The 20516-nt window shown below is 44.5% G+C and overlaps 1 protein-coding gene across 2 annotated transcripts in view; it reads left to right on the top strand.

Annotated features, from left to right (window-relative positions):
* LOC135911901 (5'-3' exonuclease PLD3-like) overlaps positions 1–20516 on the top strand; it is a 355720-nt gene that overhangs the window by 203461 nt on the left and 131743 nt on the right. Inside the window, exons 2-4 of one of the 2 annotated variants that reach the window (XM_065444254.2) lie at positions 5621–5693; positions 14681–14802; positions 15541–15713. In XM_065444254.2, coding sequence (XP_065300326.1) covers positions 15681–15713 — 33 coding nt within the window. In that variant the 5' untranslated portion in view covers positions 5621–5693; positions 14681–14802; positions 15541–15680. The remainder of the gene's footprint in view (positions 1–5620; positions 5694–14680; positions 14803–15540; positions 15714–20516) is intronic. The other variant, XM_070526974.1, reaches the window with a different exon arrangement.

Here is a 20516-nt window from a genome sequence, read left to right as displayed (position 1 = left end):
TCTCCAAGGAGGGCACCTCTAAACTGGCCTTATGGCGCGACCTTCTGACCTCAACTCTGTTGAGCGCCGTCCTTGAGTTCCTCGCTCCAAGTTTACTTTATCTTGTTTTTTTCTCTCTTATTATCCTAGTTATTTTGTATTCGTTAGTGCTTTCGATCCAGCCTAATACGCGACCTTCCTAGGTAAACGCACTTTCGAAGAGCTTTAGATTCATCTCTCGAAGTTTATCATATCTTGATGTTTATCTTATTTTATCTGTTCCGCCATATCGCGGTTTATTCACCGTCCTGTCACAACACCGAATAATGGAGGTGCTGCTCAAGAAAAACAATATCACTAAGAATTATTCTTGCCAGAAGTTTAGACACCCTTGAGGGCATTCCGGTTCAGAAGGTGCCGGACAGCTACGTCTTAGCGCCAAAGGGCTGCCCGAGAAGCGAAGCCTAAACCTGGTATTTAGAATACTCTTAGCATTTACTTCGATCCTCACCTTCGTCAGGTTTTACCTGACACCAACTTCGTACTTTCACGTCGTTCCCAAAAGTGTGGCAACATAAGGGGTGTATGGCAGTTTTTTTCGTCCGCATTGGTTATTTCTGCACGCACTTTAGGTAAAGCTTTATGTGCTACGTCATTGAGTGATTCTGCGGACGACGACAATGTCATGAAAGTACGACCAATCCAAGAGAAGTCGCGATGACATGTGAGTGCTGAGGGAAGTAACCGCAAACAATTCCAGCTGCGTAGTCGTGCAAACAATGGAATTTGTGTACATAGTTCGTGGTATGGTAGGATGTAAATTCTTACATAACAAGAATAAAATGTGCATGAAAGCAACACCTACTTCGCAGCATATAGGTTATAGCCTCCCGACAAGTTGTGATAACAATCTGCTTAATATACCAGGTGTTCAAAATTAAGCTTTATGGTTTTCTTATAACTAGGCACTGGGAGGCACGCGAAGACCATCTGTGAAAGCACGTTATGTAGCCAGGGGGACACAAAGTGACATGATAATTATCGTTGTCAGCTGCCCAATCAACTAAAATTCAATAACTAACTTTTTATTGACTGAAGTAAGTGTTTATGTTTGTATGAAAAAGTTCGAGGCAGTCGTGTTCCTATACAGTTTCACATGGAAGAATTCTTCTAGCATGCCTATGCTCCGAGATATCAGACGCCAAATTTTAATTGTCGTTCGCATGATTACGCGTTCAAGTAGGTTAGTATAGGCGCAATGCTCCTCCCTGGTGTGACGCGGTTGTTATGTGCATTGTGTAGCTTGACAACGTGGTGGAGGCATAGGCAAAAATGATAACTGCTCCCCTTTCCCTCTCGGCTGGCGAAATCAGGATATGACAGTGTGGTGTGCAGTGCAGTTGTTGCTCTTGATTTCAATAAGACTTACAGCACTTGGAAAATGGCAGTCATTTTATTTGCGCAGCCCAGGCAAGGACCATGGCCGTTCATCTATTCACAATTACGCACGGGCACAGCCCTCCAGCTTCTCAGCTCGGGTCATTATGTCAGCATGGCAGCTGCCACCATCGTTACAGTCTGCGCGGTCTCGTGTTACGACAACGGCTCCGGGTACTTCGATTTTTTATTTCACCAGACGGGAAGGGAAGGGGGGCAGTCATAGTTTTTGCCAATGCCTCCGCCCCGTTGTCACGCTAGACGCCACTCGCAACAGCCGCGTCACATCGGGGAGGAGCTTTCCGCCGACCCTAACTACCTTTCATGCGTTGTAATCCGAACGAGAATTAAAATTTGGAGTCGGTTATCTCGGAGCACAGACACGCTAGAATAATTCTTCCAAATGATAGTGTATAGAAACACGACTGCATCTAATTTATCCGTACAAACATACCCGCTTTCTGCAGTCAACAAAAAGTTAATTATTCCATTTTAGCTAATTGGGCTGCTGACAGCGATAATTATCATCTCCCATTGTGTCCCTCCAGCTAGTAACTTATTTGCACAGTTGGTCTTTGCATGCCTCCCAGTGCCAAACTTTAAGATAGCCATAAAGCTTAATTTTGAACACCCTGTCAGCGATATGCTAAGCTAAATTCAAGAAATATCCTATTTCGTTGAACGCCATTCTATATCCCATTTTTCATAAACATTACACGTAAAGAACTTATGACATCTCGCGCTACTAAGTGCCATGAGACTCTGAAGTACAGGCAAACTTAGATGTAGCTATTTGAGCGAGTTACTGCTTTTACGGAGCTGTACGTTTAAACCGAGATGACCTTGTTGGCCACAATTCATGAAACTTGCTTAGCCTGGTGAGGTGCTGCTGAATTTAACCTTTCAAATCCGAGTGCGTCTCTAATGACTCCCCATATATGTACGCGATAGAGTTGTTTATTTTCTATCCCAATGTGCCAAACACATCCAGAGTAAGCATTATCAACGAAAAGAAAAAAATACTTTGCAGGGGCTTTTTAATCTATAAGGGGGAAGTCCTAGGCCAAAAACTTGAAACGGGCTTCACCCCAAGCCACCTAAGGCTTCATTTGACATTTTTAGAGAGCACCCGTCATAGAGGAATATTGCTACACGTGTCACTTGCTCTACGTCACGCTTGTGACACCGGTGTACCGCAGACCTTGCATCAGTCTGTTTCCTGTGAAGATGTTTTCAAAATGAATCGAGTTACATGCAGAACTGCCTTGTCCTGGATCCCTGCTCGAAACCAGCAAGGGATGCCTATTGCCTGCCATTCAGTGTTGGCCGAAAATATTTAGAAAAAAGCATTTTTCGTGTGTTGCCTGTAGACAACAGTCGTCATTACAGGCTTCGCTGTCTCCACTTTCAGTTTTGCTGGACAGATTTTGTTTCAGTGTAGTTCAAACGTTTTCTCTCGCACCGTTGCACGCGCCAGACTGGGTGCATTTTAACCCTGTAAAGCGTGCACTGCCGCACAAATAATTTGTCTGCAACAAAGCCAGCTTACGGTTCAGTTGTGTTTGGTGGGTAAGCTGCTTTCAATCCCTGCCCGAGAAACTTTTAAAATGTTCACAATTAACTCACCATAGCATGCTAGAAAGCTTCGGACTTTCCATGGCGCCCTTTTGATCACAATAACACTTGCTTCATTCATGTTTGGCTTAGTGCAATGCAATGAACCATCAAAGAAAGTCATTGCGTCAGTGAGCAAGCAAGGACACATATTTGTATGCATTTTTGTCAGCGAGCTAATAACTAAAAAAGTGTTAGTCTATGAAAATTTTGCTGCCAGGATAGCTCTCTGCATGTCGTTTATAACAGGCTAATACTCACCCTAGTAAGCAAGTGGTTACGTCGGCTAACGCGAAGAGCAAAACAGTGTCGCAAGCCCGGAACGATGGCAAATGTGCAGCCTCCCTGGATTTTAATATTATCGCGCGATTATCGACCGCGCAGCATGTCAGCGCCTTATAAAAACGAAAAGCAGTGACATCGGTGATAGCAGGCGCACGCGTGCAAAGCACAATTCAGTGCGAGAGTCGGCTGCTACGCTGCGCCTTTCTGGAGGACACACATTCTTGCTGTGTTCTTTTCGCAGTCGTGCTTATAAGAAGAATGTGGTGTCACATAGCATGCGATGTGCTTTCCATTTCATTCTCCACTACTGGTACCCATGCATGTACCAGGGAATGGAATGAGGAGGTCACCCACCTCGGGCTAGGACATCGCTTCTTCAGATCAATACAGTTTAAACATAAATAAATAGGGATAAACAGAGTATAAACTTAAATAAATAGGTTAAGCTTTGATTGCAAATACGTGTTACTGCGTGGCCTGGATATATGTGGTGGTGGATGACAAAACCTCGTGGATAGTAAAAGGAGGACGTGATGTATTCCTGAAGCGATCACTCTAGCGAACAGTGCTCGCACGGAGTGAGAGTTGCGGGCTTGCGAGTACTACTGCCGATCTCGCACCTTCTGACCGCTATAAGGCAATGATATTTAGTGCGGTCGACGCTTGTGCGATTTTGCTAAAGATTCGAGAGGCTGAACTAGGTCCTAAGCAAGGTAGCTATTTGAAGAGAAAATCTTCCCTGGTGGTTTACCCCAATTTTTCCGATCGTGTATCTAATTTCTAGCCTTCTTTTAGAGCGAAGCTGTATATGGCTAGCCGATTCCTCCGTCTGTCCGTCCTTCTGTCGCTTGTACGCCGAAAGCTTCTCCGAAAAAAAAAAGAGAGAAAAAGAGGCGCGCGATTGGCTGCGCCAATAGTGACGTCGTTGCTCTCCATCGCCACCGAGCGCGCGCGCAGCAGTTTCTATCCAGCTCCGAAATGAGTAGGCCACGTGTTAATTGTACTCCTGAGGAGCAGTCAGCTTTCGATCAGCAACGCCTCGAGCAGAAGCGCGAGCGATGTCGTCTACGCCATGACGTTGCTGCAGCCCGGGCACAAGAACAGGCTCGTACCGCTGAGTGCAAGCTGCAGCTGCATGCCGTGAATCCGGCAGCCTACCAAGCCGTCGTTTAATGAACCATTGGTATTAACCTAGTGATGAACACCGAGGCCGCCTGCACGTTTCAGCCTCGCTGGTTAACCATCTGTACGACGTGCTTAGGAGGTGATATTTTTACGTGCCGATCTCGAAGATAGCACAGAAAGAAAAAAAAGTCTGGTAGTACGACACTAGTCCTGCTTATCTCACGCGAAGACTGATGCGGTAGGGTGTCGGGTCCAGTGACACCACCCGATTCTGCCACCAACTCGTTCAGGAAAATATTGTCTCTAATCGACTTCACTTTTTAAATGCTTAATTGTTTCGAATGTTGTGCATATTTTCTGCTTTTTATATTAGTATTTGTAGTATAAACACAAGGTTGAACCTTTTAAATTGCTAGCATTTATCATAGTAAAACGTACACAACTTAAAGCTTCCCCGAGTAATAAGAGTGACGATATTGACTTGCTGATACGTGAGTCATTTTCTATAGAGTTAATTGTCGCACAGCTCAAGCACAGGGACACCGTATGTCAAGTGAAACACGCGTGCTCTCTGCTATTGTCAAGAACAGTGTTTCTTCCCAAAAACATGAACAATGAATGGGTAACAACTGATGTGCAACTTTCGTTACTGCCTTACTTTATGTTTTCGTAACATTTTCGAGCATTTTGGTTCCCCGCATTTACGTTTAGACAACGTTGTATGACTAAAAAGAAATTCATTGATTTTCCCTAATTTTTATTTACTGTTTTATAGCTCACCGTCTGTAAAGTATGTCTGCTGAACATGTAGGTCCAATAAATAAATACGCAAACAAATAAACTGCGGCGTCAGCTGCCGCTTTACAAAACGTAAAGACATCGCACCTGGCGCAGAAGTTAAGAGCATGTTAGGAGCACAAAAAACAACGACAACTTCCAAACACCGCCGGCATATGCAGTATCTTATAACAAAAAATATCAAAATTCATACACCTATAAATGCTGGCATGTTTATAGTGAGACAGAAAAAAGTTTAATGATATTACAGGCCGAGAGGCTGGCATGAGGTATACATTCATCTAAAATGTAACCCGGCAGAGAGCAGCCAACCGGACACTTAATCTTGTTCACTACTCTGCTTTTTGCCTCTTATTTTATCTCTCCCTTTTTCTCTGCACAGGGGAAAGAGGGGAAGAAATAGCAGCATGATAGGTGATGATGAGAAGACAGGCAAGAGGCAAAACACGTAACAGGCAAGTCAACTCATAGCATACTGATAGCTCGCCCATTTTTTAAAAAATCCAAGTAATGCGCATACAGCCCGAAAAATAGATTTACAGTCACGCCAAGGGCCCAATATAACGTACTATGACAACGGTTGGCTTTCTAGACGGACAAGGTCAGTGAGCCTCTGGCGATTTCACATGTGCTAACGATATTCACATCGTGCGTGCTTGGTAGTTCCAAAGTCATTAACATTTGACAGCCGTTGTCACATTGTTCATGCACTGCACGCCGTCACAACTTGAATGACACCGGTCTCCTCCATTGGCGACAACGAAGTTAAGAACCTATTTTCCTTTCTTTCTTTTCATTTTCTTCTTTTTCTAATAACTTCCTTCTTTTCTAGTCTTTCTTTCTTTTTCCTTTTCTTGCGGCTTCAACTTTTGCGCTTGCCTGCCGTGTAGCCGACCACGTGGTACACGTAGCGAAGAGACGCTGGCTCCCGCCGCCGAATTCGGGTCACGTTGTCAGGTTCGTGGGCGAAGCCGCAACTTGCGAAGTTGCGCCCCCCCCCCCCCCCCCCCCAGGTTCGAGATCACCGTCTATTATTGCTCGCCCAAGCACAGCCAAGAAACGGATCTATTACGCGGAGTGAGAAGTTGCTTTCCCCGCATTCGACGCAACGGCATCGTCATTCGAGGCATTTTCCCGAGCCGTGCTCATCGACTAGAGTGCGCTTGCTACGTCGACTACTTTTGGCCGCGAAATCCACATTTTGCGGGGGCTTCAACCGACAGCTAAGACAGCGCTAGCGTTCGACGTGAATCAAATAAATCGTAGACGACCACTAGTAGAAAAGCCTGGACCACTGCCCATAATCGCTGTGCCGCAGGCCCTTAGACGTTGAGGACAACGCTGACGATAACGACGGCCATGGAGTAGATTGTAGCGATGACGTCAACACGGTGACGTCACGAAAGCGATAGCACCGAGAGCACAACTCCGAAACGGCAAGAAAGCTCGCTCGTCGCATACCCCTGTTCGAATAGAGCGCTGGTTAGGCCGAGTTAGGACCTACAATTCGTGATGGCGGGTTGTCACGCGAACTAGAAAGCAGTAACACGTAAAGACGCAGTTACAAGCGCTCACAGCCAACTGAAATTTGTTGACCGGCAATGTAATGTTTATATGTAGGCGTGATATGACGTACTTCCGGTTAGCTAGAAGAAAAACACTAAAGCGAACAAGTCGACTTCAACTGACGCAGACATGCGGAGCATGTACCAAGGTAAAAAAAAAAGAACAAATTAAGGAACGACAAGGACAACTCCAAAAGGGCAAGAAAGAAGAAAGAAAACAAAAAAAGAAACGTATTTACCATGAGAGACGGGCCGAGAGAAGCCCGTTATGACCACGCCACCTTGCGACAGATAATTAAACTCTTTCGGCGTCGACCCTATCGATGCAGCGCTGACACACTGGATTCCCGCGCGATTAATTTCCGCAGCCTCAATTATTACCGTGGTAGTCGGGTTTTGATGTTCGGCAAACACAGCGCACTACCTTTAGCCTAAATATTACTGGTAAAGAAAAAAAAATAAACTGCGAGTGCCCTTGATTTGCGCCGAAAATACTTTCGCAGCACGTCATTAATGATCCTCTGATCGCTGCAGCGACTGGTTGACGTTCAGGATAACCTCTAATGAGAAGCATGAGAACGTGTTCGACGCGACAGACGCTAGGAAGGCATTTCTTCTGTCAACATGCTGCCTATATTACAGCCGTAGCGCGCCAGTAGCTAAAAAAATGACGGTAACTGCATGATGCTTCAAAGTTTGACGTCATTCACGTGCTGCCACGCTGACATCCTTAATGAAGCTGAAATGTTTTGCCACTTGCAGCATAGTGAGTTCTCACAACCCATTTGAGCATCAAACGCGTATGTTACGCTCAGCGTCACAGTTTTGGGCTGCAAATGAAAAATAATATTCGGAAGTAAACTCAAGTAATTCTGCATATTTAGGATATGCGAAAGGTTGTTTTTTGCAGAGATTCTTGCAGTTTCTCCTGGCAAACCAATTTCGATTTATATAATACGATTGCCGATGTCATGATGACGTCTATTATCACTAAAGAAGCGTGTGTAGCCGCAACTTCAAGTATAGTGACATTGAGAAACCTAAGGTCCAACACACCCAATGGCGTTGTCCTTGGCCGTGTGGCACGGATGTTAATTTCGGCACCACTTAGACGACCTCGACGTTCCCGCCGTTTTTGTCCACGTTGCACCACCGCGTTTCGAATATTGCGAATCACTGAACTGTGCCGCCATCTGTGTCTGCACTACCGAACTAAGTCATTCTTTTTGTGCGTTTCTCGCAAGTGTCGGAAGACCGCGAAGTTTCAAGACTTGTAAAGAGTTCGTGACCACGAATTTTTTTCTGTTTCCTGTCACTTGCAGGCGCTGCCAGAACATTTGAAATTCGGATCTTCTATTTTTTTAATGACAGTTGAATTTTTTTCACCAGCATGCATGAGTGATGACGTGGGTCTAATCTTGCCGTCTCGTTTCGCAACTTAAAGCTTTCTCTAAACGGCTGATAAATCACATATCTAAATTCTTCTTTCTCGTGAATATCATCGACAATTTTTCCGAATGAGCGAGCGAACGAGAGGATTTTGTTCTGTACTGAGGAACGTTAGTAAATGTTCAGCGCAAGTATCTAAAGCGTGGTAAAAATTAAGACAATTGATTTGGCATGAGACAGAGGTAGTTACAATAACACAGTTAGTTGGTGCAGCAATTTTCACGCCAATTATAAAACTTCAGAGATTACCACTACGCAATAAGGTGTGTAATGTCTGGCGGGTGAAGTGTGATACTGAAGTAGTATGTGCATAGCTGTCGATTCTTGTGGTGCAAAAGGTGAGCTTTCTTTCTTTTCATTTCTTCTCCCTTTCCATTACCTTTTACAAAAGACATTGAAAGCAATGACGGCCTCAGCTGTTATTCAGGCAATGATCAACGCGAACTCAGTTGATCAAAATGTGCATAATTAAGACTCTCGGCAACTCATTTGTGTAGCATTTTCGAGGCCTAGTTTCTCTTTGGATTTCATTAAATTTGCAGTGGAATTTAGGCACCATGGATGGCTAGATTGGATTTTATTTGCAACCCCTTCCAATACAGGAGGTCCCAATTCAGTTTTAACTATGGACCTCCTTATGTATACTTCTATCTGTATATTATTTTTATGTAATAATAAAATTGATTGATTGATTGATTGATTGATTGATTGATTGATTGATTGATTGATTGATTGATTGATTGATTGATTGATTGATTGATTGATTGATTGATTGATTGATTGATATGTGTGATGGCTGATGCCACCAAAGATGTTCTCTTAATTTGCCTTAATTTTTGGGGGTTGTGTATGTTCTTTCTGGTTTACCCTAATGCTGTGGACATTATTCACAAGTAAGATCCATGATTAACGCAAACGTATGCTTTTGAAAGATATTCGTTGCCCTATAAAGCAATATATATTCATTCTGTATGTCTCGAGCCTTTACGCCGTCTTTTAATATTGTTCACCACCGAAACATGCACCCTTTTCTCTACTGCCCTTCCCTCGCTACTCTTATAACTCATTACTTAAGCTAGGGTGAATACATTTGCATTTAGCCCTGAATAAATGTTGCGGCACGCTAACGCCATTATTTTCACTCCTTTCGGCGCTATTTCCAAACGCTATGAACGAATTGTCGGCGATACCTGCTGCGCCCTCTGTATTTCGATTCGTAACCTCAGCCAGTAGTGAAGAGGTGGCCTCCGCGATCTAGGGCTCCATGGCTGTTTTTTTCAATCTCGGAGGCTGCGATGAAAGGTATGCCGTTGGTTTTCGCGAAGGCGGATGGCGACAGGAGTGACATGTGCGAGCAGAAGGCGCCTAGCATCTGAAAACGGTGACGAAACAATTCAAAATATTCTTAATAAATGTCACAGTTAATGAATGTGGAAAGAGGCTGCCTTTGCGAGGCCTTGGGGTCTATTAAGGTCAGTAGGGAAAAAGTAAGGAATTAGGGAATGACGAAAACAATTGTAATTGATGGTGGTGGCGCCAAAGACAGAAAAACGGGCATAAGCAAGCTTTCTGTTTTGAATCGTGGAGCGTAGTGCATGAAAGAATTGAAAGTTGGAAAGCACGAAAGATATTGAAGTAATGATTTTGTGGTCATATGCGACCGACTCGTTTCGAAAGGGATGTTCATACCGCCCCCATCATAATCTTCTTAATTAGCTGGTGGTCCTACATAAAATGTGGCAGACAGAAGATAAAGCCTCTAGGAGAAGGAACGGGCATTCATCTATTGGTCATTAGTCCGCAATTTGTCTTATGGTTTTGCGTAAATGATATAGCCAGGAAATATAAATGAATTGCATGGCTCAAACACGAGGTCGCTGAAATTTTGCACGTAATTGACATTTCCTCGTTCATTTACTCTATTTCAGGCACGAGAGAAAAGGGTCTCAGCAGTTGTAATGTGGTTTTGCGATGTAATAACGGATACACCATCCTAACGGGCGATCTTTTTCTTAGTCTTGCCTTTGAGGAGTATATCAGGGTGAAGTAAAGGATTTCCTAGCTCTCAGAATAAACCATTATCCCGTTCAACGTCGCGAGCCATTTTACCTTCTTCAAATGCAGTGCCCTTCCAAAATCGGTAACCAGAACAGTTAATGAAACCAAATCTGTTAATTACGTGGGTTACTGCATGACGAGCACTCTGCCTGGAGCTTAACGAACCCGACGTTCAAATAGTAAGCGTAAGGTCACCGTAAGGTCACTGTAAGGAAAATGCCCCGCATGACGCTTCAGCTTTGATCGCAGAAAGCCTAAATTCCATTTCCTCAAATTTTGCTCAGTTCTATAGACCTCTCCAATTGAACATCGATATAAACTGTGAATTTCATAGTCTCTCAGTATACTCTCAATTTTTATTTCCAAATTTTGTTCACTTCATTTCTTTCGGCGAGCAACCGGCATTTTGCAGCTTGTATTGCACCGGCAACTAGCCTGCAGAGTATTGGTCCAGTTATTGTACACCCATTATGTAGAATTAGAACTGTATGTTTATATCAATTTCTTTGAGAAATAATATTTCCAACGTACACCAATTTTTCACGACTCTTGTGAGTCATCGCTTGTTCACTACTCAACAGAGGTGCCATGTACTCCACTTTGTATCTACATCTGAACATTTTCTTTTCACCTCCGAGATTTCATCGGCTATTAGCCCCGAGAACGAACACGAGCGGCGCTGCGAGCGCCGCTCGCGTGACGTCAGGGCACGGACTCGCGCCTGTCGTCTGCTACAGTTCGGGCGTTGTACGGGCGCTTCCTGCGGTGTTTTCGTTTGTTCGCCCTCGTTCTCTCTGCTTGTATACTTATGGTGGTCGTCTCAAATATATTTTTATGACGTCTTCCTTAGCGAACATTTATTCAAAGAGCTAATTTCTTAGACAACAATGCAGCTCTCGAAGGCAACGCTACAGTGCCAGCCGAAGCGACGCAGACCAGCCCATTGCGGGTTTTTCATACGCGGATAGACAATCGCAAAAGCATAGCCTATAGGAATCTAGTTATGATACCATACTTGCCGCGGTGCAACAAGTATGTCACAAAGCTGGCTATATATGACTTCTACAGCAGTTACGTTGATTTTATTCCGCTAAAACAGGTTTGCTCACGACGAGTAGTCCATGGTATAATATCGAATTTTTGCATTTCCTCACAGAAACGCTCGGCAGTAGCACGGTGACTTAACTAATACTGGAGCTTAGATTCTACACGCCTCACTTGCTTCTTTAACTGCTTGTCAACATTAGGCGGTTCTTCACGTGGTTATTTTTTTAAGCGGCGGAAATTTGAAGTAAACTTAATGAAGGCTTACAGCTATTTACAGAGTACAAAAAGGAATGTACCAATATATATTCCCTTTTCCGTGCTACACGTTCAACTCACCTATTTAGAGCGCGTTTGTTAATGATTAATAACGCATGTTATGTTCCTCTTTTTTTGTCTATGTTACCAAGTGTATATCATTTATTTATTTCAATGCCGCAGTGTGTTTTGCATTGTTATCGTGGAAATATTTCACTGTGCTTTCATATATTGTATAACTGCAATGTTTTATGGCCACTATATAAATGTAATTTATATGGCGCTTGGTGTGTTACTCCATGCAGCCATATTGTACCTAAGAGGGTGAGATTACCTCAAGCCGCGTCTGTGCGGCTTTTTTCCCTCATCCACCTCCATTTACAACTCCTCTGTACATATGTGTGTGTAAATTAAAATTAATAAATCAAATCAAACTCACTTGAGAAATTTACTGGTGCTTGTTGCTTGAGGAATATACATGACGAATCTGTTTGGCAAACTGACACAGGCTGCTCGGCCCAATTTTTTTAGTGAAGTATGCCTGCTGGACCGCATAGCTGTAGCCAGAAAGCAGTCGAAGCGTCAATGACTAGTGGTATGGGACATATTGAAGATATCGAAATTCCCCCTGTGGAGGGTCAGAAATCAAGTGAAAGTATACGCAAGGCTTGTGGTGCTTTCTTTATGAATGTTTGCGATTGGATTGGAGCAAACTTAAATTAGCCTGCAAGGTTCTCTTTTAAGTACCGACGAAGCGAATAGTTATCCGTTTGTATAATTAAATAACGCTGGATCGAGACATGGTGAGACAAAAGGTGCTTGAATTTTCCTTTTGTAGGCAATCTAAGCTGCGTAGTAGTAGCTCGAGAATACTTTAGCCATTCCAGTTGGCGCTGTAAAAAAATGCTTTATGGTTTTAATTCGAAGTTGCTGTGAACTGATGGGCTTCGCGAACATAGCGTGCCTCGCCATACGGACAGTCGATTGCTACCGTTACGTGATCAGGGGTGTGCCATATATTGTCGATAAAGGCTACTGAGGGCCACTATGATACATTTCATCACTTTCAATTGAGTGGCTGTTGATCTAAACAACGAAACTTTTCTCTCAGGTGATTGCTACTATGGTGTTTGTGAATTAACTATGTAAATACTCTACATGACACGCCGTCGTGTTAGCAGCCATGAGCAATTCGTTTTTTGGAGGCCTGTTTCAGAGGGGGATGAAAGTAGCAGCAAACATTTTCATAAGAAATGCGCGCCTAACTATTTTTTTACGCATTAATGAATGGCCATACTTGAATAGAACAACACACCAGAGTAATATGAATCATGATGACAGCTTCGCTGGGCAGTGTCTTTCTAACATCGGATAACATGTCGACGCCAAGTACGAAATTTTTCTTCCACGTAAAATGCAATACCTCTCATAGCTAAATACTAAAGGAATGTTAAGTGTTTAGCGAAGCATCATACACAACTTCGCGTGTTGAATTTGCAGATATTCTTTTTTAGTCAAAATTTACCGATAGACACGGCGCATATATGCATTGCAAAAACTTGTAGACTCCTTTAACGCTACTTAGCTCGCGATATCCAAGTCGCAAAGTTTCTCGACTCACACGCTTTTGAAGAAGAAACTGTGGTTAAGGTATTACAGCTGAAAGAAGCCGACTTATTCATCAATACGTACGGCTCGAGCCACCGATACCCCAAGCATACACGAAGGGAACGAGCGCGCGCTGCAGCCGAGCGAGCCGGAGCGAGCGGCGTCCTGGCCGTGACGTCACTCGCGAGAGGGCGCTATTCCTCTTTCTCGGGGCTAATATAGCGCGGCCACTTTGCCAATCTCGGGGGCTACGCGTTAATTCAAACAGTTCACACCACCTCCGGGAGGTGGCGCAAAGAGTCCGTCTACGACTCGTGCTTGAAGAATGGCGTCTTGACAAAAGGGGCTCTAAAAGGGCACGAGTAAAGGAAGAGGGAACGAGAGAGTGTGTAAGGGGAGAGACTACAGTTACTCTCGATAATTTTAATTAACGACCCGAGCTCAAAGCTGGCACGATGGGAGTAAAGACAAGGTATATAGTTACACGCTGATATCAAAACTCTGAAAGATAGCCGAGAATAATAAAACTGCCGTTCTTCAGTGGGCTTCCTCAGGAAGGAAAGAGTAAACTCCATATGGATCCTTCGAATTGGTGCTATCACTAATACTGATTTTTTTTAGTTACGTGGTAGCTACGGGAATTCCCTATGCGCAGGTAGTTTGAGCGCTATAGCGGACGCTACCTTTGTTCACAAATTAGGTCAACAAATTTTCAACAAATTTTCTCATTTCATCGCACCACCTAGTTCTCTGCCATTCTCGACTGCGCTTCCCTCGCACCCATTCTGCAACTCCAATGACATTCTAATAGATGAATTGTTAGTTATCTGTAATAGGCATTAACCACCTGCCCAACTCCATTTCGTCCTGTTAATGGTAACTAGAATATCGGCTACCCCAATTTGATCTCTTATCCGCGTCACTGTATTCCTGTTTCTTAACATTACCCTTCCATTTTCTGGCCCATCGGTTGTTGCGCCCTTCACATGTTACGCTCGGTACTCGAAATTCGCAGTTCCAGACAGGGATTTACACACACAAGACCGCCATTAGCAAGATCATTTGGTTGTTCCTGGGTACTTCATTACAATGTCATTTATCGATTAATTGACTGATTCATCATTAATTCATTCAATTCTTCATTACATTAAATTATTTAAATGATGGGGTTTTACGTGCCAAAACAACGATCTGATTATGAGGCACGCCACAGTGAGGGACTCCGGTAATTTGGACCACCTGGGGTTCTTAACATCCATCTTAAATATAAGTACACAGGTGTTTTCGCATTTTGCCCCCATCGGATTGAGGCCGTCGTGGCCGGCATTCGATCCCGCGACCTCGTGCTCAGCAGCCCAACACCTATCCGTCATTTTTTCATTGTTTCTAGAGAAGCAAAGGCACACTTCGAAGTCGCATATAACGCAGTGCGCTACATGCTCTGTAAACCTTCCCTACAGAGAGACAGACCGGTGGATGGGCGGACAGACAGACAGACTGTCAGACCTCATTAGACTGGAGTGGATTTGACTGGACTGAACTGGATGTGACTGGAGTGGACTGCAGTATTGAACTGGACCAAGTGAGCAAACCGCTTGCTTTTTTTTTTTCTTGGTAGTAGGGGGAGCCACCCTTCTTTATCTCGGCAACCTATAAGCTGCGTGCATCAGAGTAATGCCGGCAGGTTCCAGCCTCCGACACCAGGTGGCGCGCGGAGACCACTCGCAACACGGGCCCGGACACCGGGATCGCAACAGCCCGGCTGCACCCTCTCACCTTCTCTCTCCGCTCGTTATCTCTGAGCCCTGCTCTCTCCCGTTCTCCCCGAGGCTCTCGCCCAATCTTTTTTTCTGCCTCGCGCGCCAAGTTTTCGCGCGAGTCGCAGCGTTTCTTTCGACGCTCGAAGGCGCCGCCTGACAAAACTCTTCCCTCCAGGCGTCGCTCATCCGTGTTCATCCGTCAGGCGGCCAGCACGCGCGCGCGCGTACCCTACGGTTCCGGGTTCAGGAACTTCTTGGGAACATCTCGTCTGTCGAATGCAAAGCATCTCGCGGCTCATTTCGTAAAACGGCGAGATTGATTCTACTGTGCTGTTCTCGCAGCAAGCTTCGCAAATGCCGTTGCGGACCACGTGATTCCTTTGTAGGCACTGAACCTCCCGCGCACACCGCGTCGCGGTCCCCATGTGTGCCAACGGTGTGACTTGCGTTTAGTCGTGTTTTCGGGGTCTACCGCCGCGTTTTGTTACGTTTGAACCGCGTTCCAGTGTGAACGGTGTGTTTACATTGCGAATCGTGTTCCTCGATGCCGGACCTTGGAGGGGGACTCCCGACGTTCGGCTGACGCTGCCGGGAGTGATTGCACTGTCCTTGGGAGCGAACGCCGAAGGGGATTAACCTTGCCCCCCCTGCCACGTCACCTACAGGCCCTTCCGTCTGAGGCGGGGCTCGTAATTGGATCATGGGCATTCGTATATCCTCCATCTACCGAGAGGTGAGTTTTGCTTTTCCTGCTCTTTTTTCCCTCTCTCCTTTCCCTTGAGAACGTACGGGACGCAGTGGCATTGGCGGCGGTTCGTCCCTTTCGAGGTTATTCGTTGCGGGACGGGCAACTTCGTTGTTCCTGTGTCCCGAATGGTCGCCGAAACTGGAGGCGTTTGCTCGACACACCGTGTCACCTTGCTCCTCCGCGAACACCTTGCGTTCCCAACTTCCCTCGTCCAGGGATGTGTGCAGGAGCGATTACTGGCAGTAGGAGTTCTCCGACCCACTCAGTTTTGTTCGCTGTTTAAGATTTTCCAAGAGCTTTGTCCGGCACCCTGGACGCACATGGGCCTTCCAGTTCATTCAAAGGTATGAAAACTTGTTGTCGGTTGCGTAGATGTTGTAGATGTTATAGATTTTTCTTTCCTTCTTCTGCCGTGCCAACTGCATTTCGATTTCGCGTGCCTATTAGTGTGCACACAGACACTCCCCTGAGCTACGTAACACTCTGTTTCTTATTATATTGCGAGGCACTTTGCGTTCATTCCATGTTACACAGAAAGCATGGCGTCCTGGCGCTACTTGTTTATTTTATTAGTGCGACTTGCAGTGACACACTATTTATGGAGCGAAGCGTTGTGCTTTTTGTTAATACGCAAACGGTAATTGCCGGGCATTCACACGAACTTTTTTTTCGCCATTTCGGTAGCTCGCTTTAAAAAAAGCGGGATGCAAAATCATTAGGTAACGTTCGGGAGTGTTTGATTGTGGTTCATAAGATGGCGGGGGTGGAGCGGAAGGTGCATTTTTCGAAATGTTCGCACGTGCCGTGAAAATGAGTAATCGTTTGTAACAGAATATGAAAAGCAGTGTAATGATTTATGTGAAAGTAATGTCCACAAGCATGTACCGCTAAAGCAAGTAACTGTCTATGAATATAAATGTGCACGTTATGTATGCTCTAACTTAAATTATGTAAACAGGAGACAGTATGCGGGAGCACTGAAAAAAAAGGAACGTGCGATATAAATTCAACAGAAATCACACAAATTGTCTATCGTTCTTTGTAAACAAAACTGCAACCTCCAAAATGAGCAAGAGCAGCAGCTTACGTGTGCAGAAGGTTTGAAAAAGCACACGGTCCTGCTATTTACCCGGTAAAAAGAAACAGAAACGGCAGTTCTTTGCAGGAGTGCAGAATGACAAGTCAGTACTGATCATGAAGTGCAAACAAGGGCAAGACTTGTGAAGTAATTCCGATTTAACTGAACAGTATATTTAGTACCCTGGGCCAAAGCCTTTTCCGGGGCGCTCGTTCTACCACGTGATCTAACCAGGAAGCTAGCCGATCACAAAGCGAGGGTGAATTAATCGACAACTCGATGCACTGGCACACTGAATATGCAAATCAGTTCTGCGGAAGAACGCAAGGTGGAGGAAAGTAAATTAAAGAGAAAAAAAATTGGCGTCCACGCTAATTTTGGCACGGAGGTACAATTCCTTGGGGTTTCCCTTGTAGCTTCGTGCTACAATTGGGGTGGGTGCGAATTCTTCCCCGTTCGTCCGAAGGCAGGAATGACACTTTACTTAAACTTTAAGTCCAGAAAGTTGATCCTTTGATTTAGGTGGTTAACGCAACAAAGCAAAAAAAAGCACCTATGAGAAACTGCATTATCGAGAGTTCCGGAATAATTTTGACTTTTGAGGGTTCCTTAACTTGAGCCTAAATCTAAGAACGCGAGTGTTCTAACCTTCCAACCGCAGAGTAATGCGGACAGCATAGCGGGAAATCAAACGAACAGCCTAATGCTCGGCATCAAAACCTGGAAAGTAGCGGCAATGCTCAACATTATGTGAATCCATTTCGAACTCTTTCAAAGAATTAGTCGTTTGTTAAGAGTACCTTGAATAATTTTTATTTTTTATGCGGCGTAAAGTACAATGGGGCGTTTTTTTTTCCTATTCACTGCTCAATGAGAGGAAACCATGATGCACCAGTCTATGTGCACTGCATTAATTTATATTTTGTAACGATAGGGTTATTTATCTCTGGGCCAAGTGCAATTTCCCTATTCAGATACAAGTAAAAGGAAGAACTGCATGCTCACATCAGACAACCTCTGGACAAATTTGATTGAAATTCGATCCATACGGGCGGAAGAATATGAATACGGGTGGAAGAATATGAATGAATACGGGCGGAAAAATATGAATCCTCCCCTCCCCTCCCCACCAGCTACCGTAGAAAAAGACATTTTTATTTGGGAGTTCGTACGTGTTAAAACTTCAAGCCCGAAGTTTACAAGTTCGTAACTCTGCACTAAAACCAAATATTGTAGTTCTGTAAACTAAATCGTCTCGAACATCTTTAGCGTATGAATTTGATATACGGGTTTACAAGTTACCCAATATTGTTACAATGCTTTCGAAAGTATTCCAAAAGTCTTACTCGAAAATTTGTCGTATGTTTGAGAGCAATGTATAATACATCAATTTTGTCCGCTTCAGATGTCATATTAGGTGCAGCTTACAGAAAAAACATCATCGATATTTATTACTGAGTTACAGTATAAGAAACTTGGTAATTGAGTTTATTACCATTTTGCAAATTACGACAGATTTTGGAAAAATATTAGCGGCAAATAATAGTCTGCTGTCCATAGCCACGATATTTTAAAAATTTCGCTTTAAGTACAACAAACGTCATTAAATTCTGTGCACTGAATACCCAGCAAAACAATTTCTTTCATTTCACGTATCGAGTACATGGGCAGGGTGAAGGATAGATACATTGATATAAGTGATCCCGAGGTATATCTTCATCTTAACCACGTGCTCTGGATAAACTGAAGCATTTTACTGGAATGTAACTTCGATAATATTTTAGTACATTCTACACAAGCTAATTTACTGGCGGTGATAGCACGGTGGATTCAGTCTAAAGCCATTAGCTTCCCGAGCATTCAGAGGTGTAGTCTATAGAAAGTCTGTAGGTTTTGGTTGTGCGGTTTGTATATTGTTTACTAGGAATCCGTGTACTTATGGCATTACACAGCCGACTAATGTTCATTGGCTTTTCGAGAACCCGCACTAGAGTACGATAGTAGCAAAAGTAAATAGAATTACTAATGGCTCTTGCTTATAGACAGTACGTGAAATTTATATAACCAAAAGAAACAAACCATGGAAGGCAAACGGTCTGCACAAAGTTCTAAGTACTCAGTAAACTTATTTCTTCAAAAGGAAATAGGACATACATAAATTCACACCCACTATCCGAGCCTTCTTCTCTTTTCATGCTTAATAATTGTTTCCTTATAGCTACAAGTCATTATTGCCAAAATGAGCCAACAAGAAGCATATAGGTTGTCTGTTTGTCTACAAATACCTGGTGTATGGGACACCTGCCCATTTCCACCGTGAGCAGTATCGTAAAGACGTTATTATTTTTTCTTTCTCTTATGCGCAGAAGTTGGAACATTAAACTGAATTTTTTTATAGCCCAGTGACACGCCCAGATAATGGTTAAGCCTATTTAGTGTCCATCATAGCGCAAGCCGTGGCATGATCTATACCGAGCGCAAGCCTACAGACTTTCTTGTTTGCAAAAGCCTTACTTGCTTCTGGCCCTTCCCATTCTTTCGAAACTACGTGAACGTTCAACAGCGCTTTCACTGACACACAAACTCCGCCCAAAACAGGTGCTCGAGTGCTTTTAAATACAGCGCAAGCAACTTCTGTTCCATCAGATTTAAAACTTTTCTTGTGCTTTACAGACACTATTTTCCTCACCGCCTTTAGGATTAAGGTCTAAACCACTTTGTGTTTGCTCCTCGTACGTACTACAGGCTATACTAGATCATGGGAGGCTGTCACAGCAACATGCGGGCTCAAATGCTCTAAAACACCCCTTCATCGTCCATTGTAAGCGCGGCTCCTATCCCCCTGCCTTCAACTCCGTCTATACCTCCACCCACGGGATTTGGTTGCAATGCGTCAGTGTCCCGACCGTGCCTCGTCTAATGCCGCGTACTATGCGAATACAGCGCCCTACTTTTCCTCAAACGTCGCGCAAACATCAGCGCAAGGGTTACGCTGACGTTGCTCTCAGTGCGAGCAAGAGAGGCGAAACAATATAAAAAAGTAAGCGTTCATTCTTCCTTTTTCTTTTCGAGGTGTCCAGAGGACCGCCGCTAGAAAAGGTCGCCACGTGACAGGACTTTTTCGCCGTTCTGCTCTCGCTCCGGTGCCGCTAAATTATGCAATTCCCTTGTTTGTAATGTCGAGTGGTCCGCGCTCTCAGCGTTGTGGGTTGGACCGCGTCGGTCGGTCCAACCACAACGCTAGCCAGCTAGCTCCAGCTCCAGCTAGCTATCTACGTCGCATGTTACGCAACGATGGTTCGCGAAATAGTGCTGGCCTGATAGGAAATGCTTTACGTGAAGGGGTAGTGCTTTGGCGAGCTATGTATGAAAACGTGGAAACCGCGTGAAGTTGGGGAACATGGAAAAGATCAGGGAAAACGGGGCCAGAACGAGAGAGCTCGAGTGGATGAAGACAACAAGCACAGACCTCTGCCTGAAGCTCATTCGTCTAGCTGACGAGTCACGTGGGAAAGTATGCACGTGGCAGCAAGCAATCCCTACGATACAGTGCTAAATATAGGCGCGTTCTGCTGCTTGAGCAAAGAGTCACTGTACGCCTCGGGAATGTACACCTCGCAGTGCTGAGCACGTTGTGCTCTTATCGCAATGGCTGGTTGACGTTGATCACTGCGTCTGTGACCCAACCACATCACGTTGGGTAAGGATAC

The sequence above is a fragment of the Dermacentor albipictus genome, chromosome 10 (genome assembly GCF_038994185.2).
Source record: "Dermacentor albipictus isolate Rhodes 1998 colony chromosome 10, USDA_Dalb.pri_finalv2, whole genome shotgun sequence".
NCBI lineage: Eukaryota > Metazoa > Arthropoda > Arachnida > Ixodida > Ixodidae > Dermacentor > Dermacentor albipictus.
This window is presented reverse-complemented; position numbering and strand designations above follow the sequence as displayed.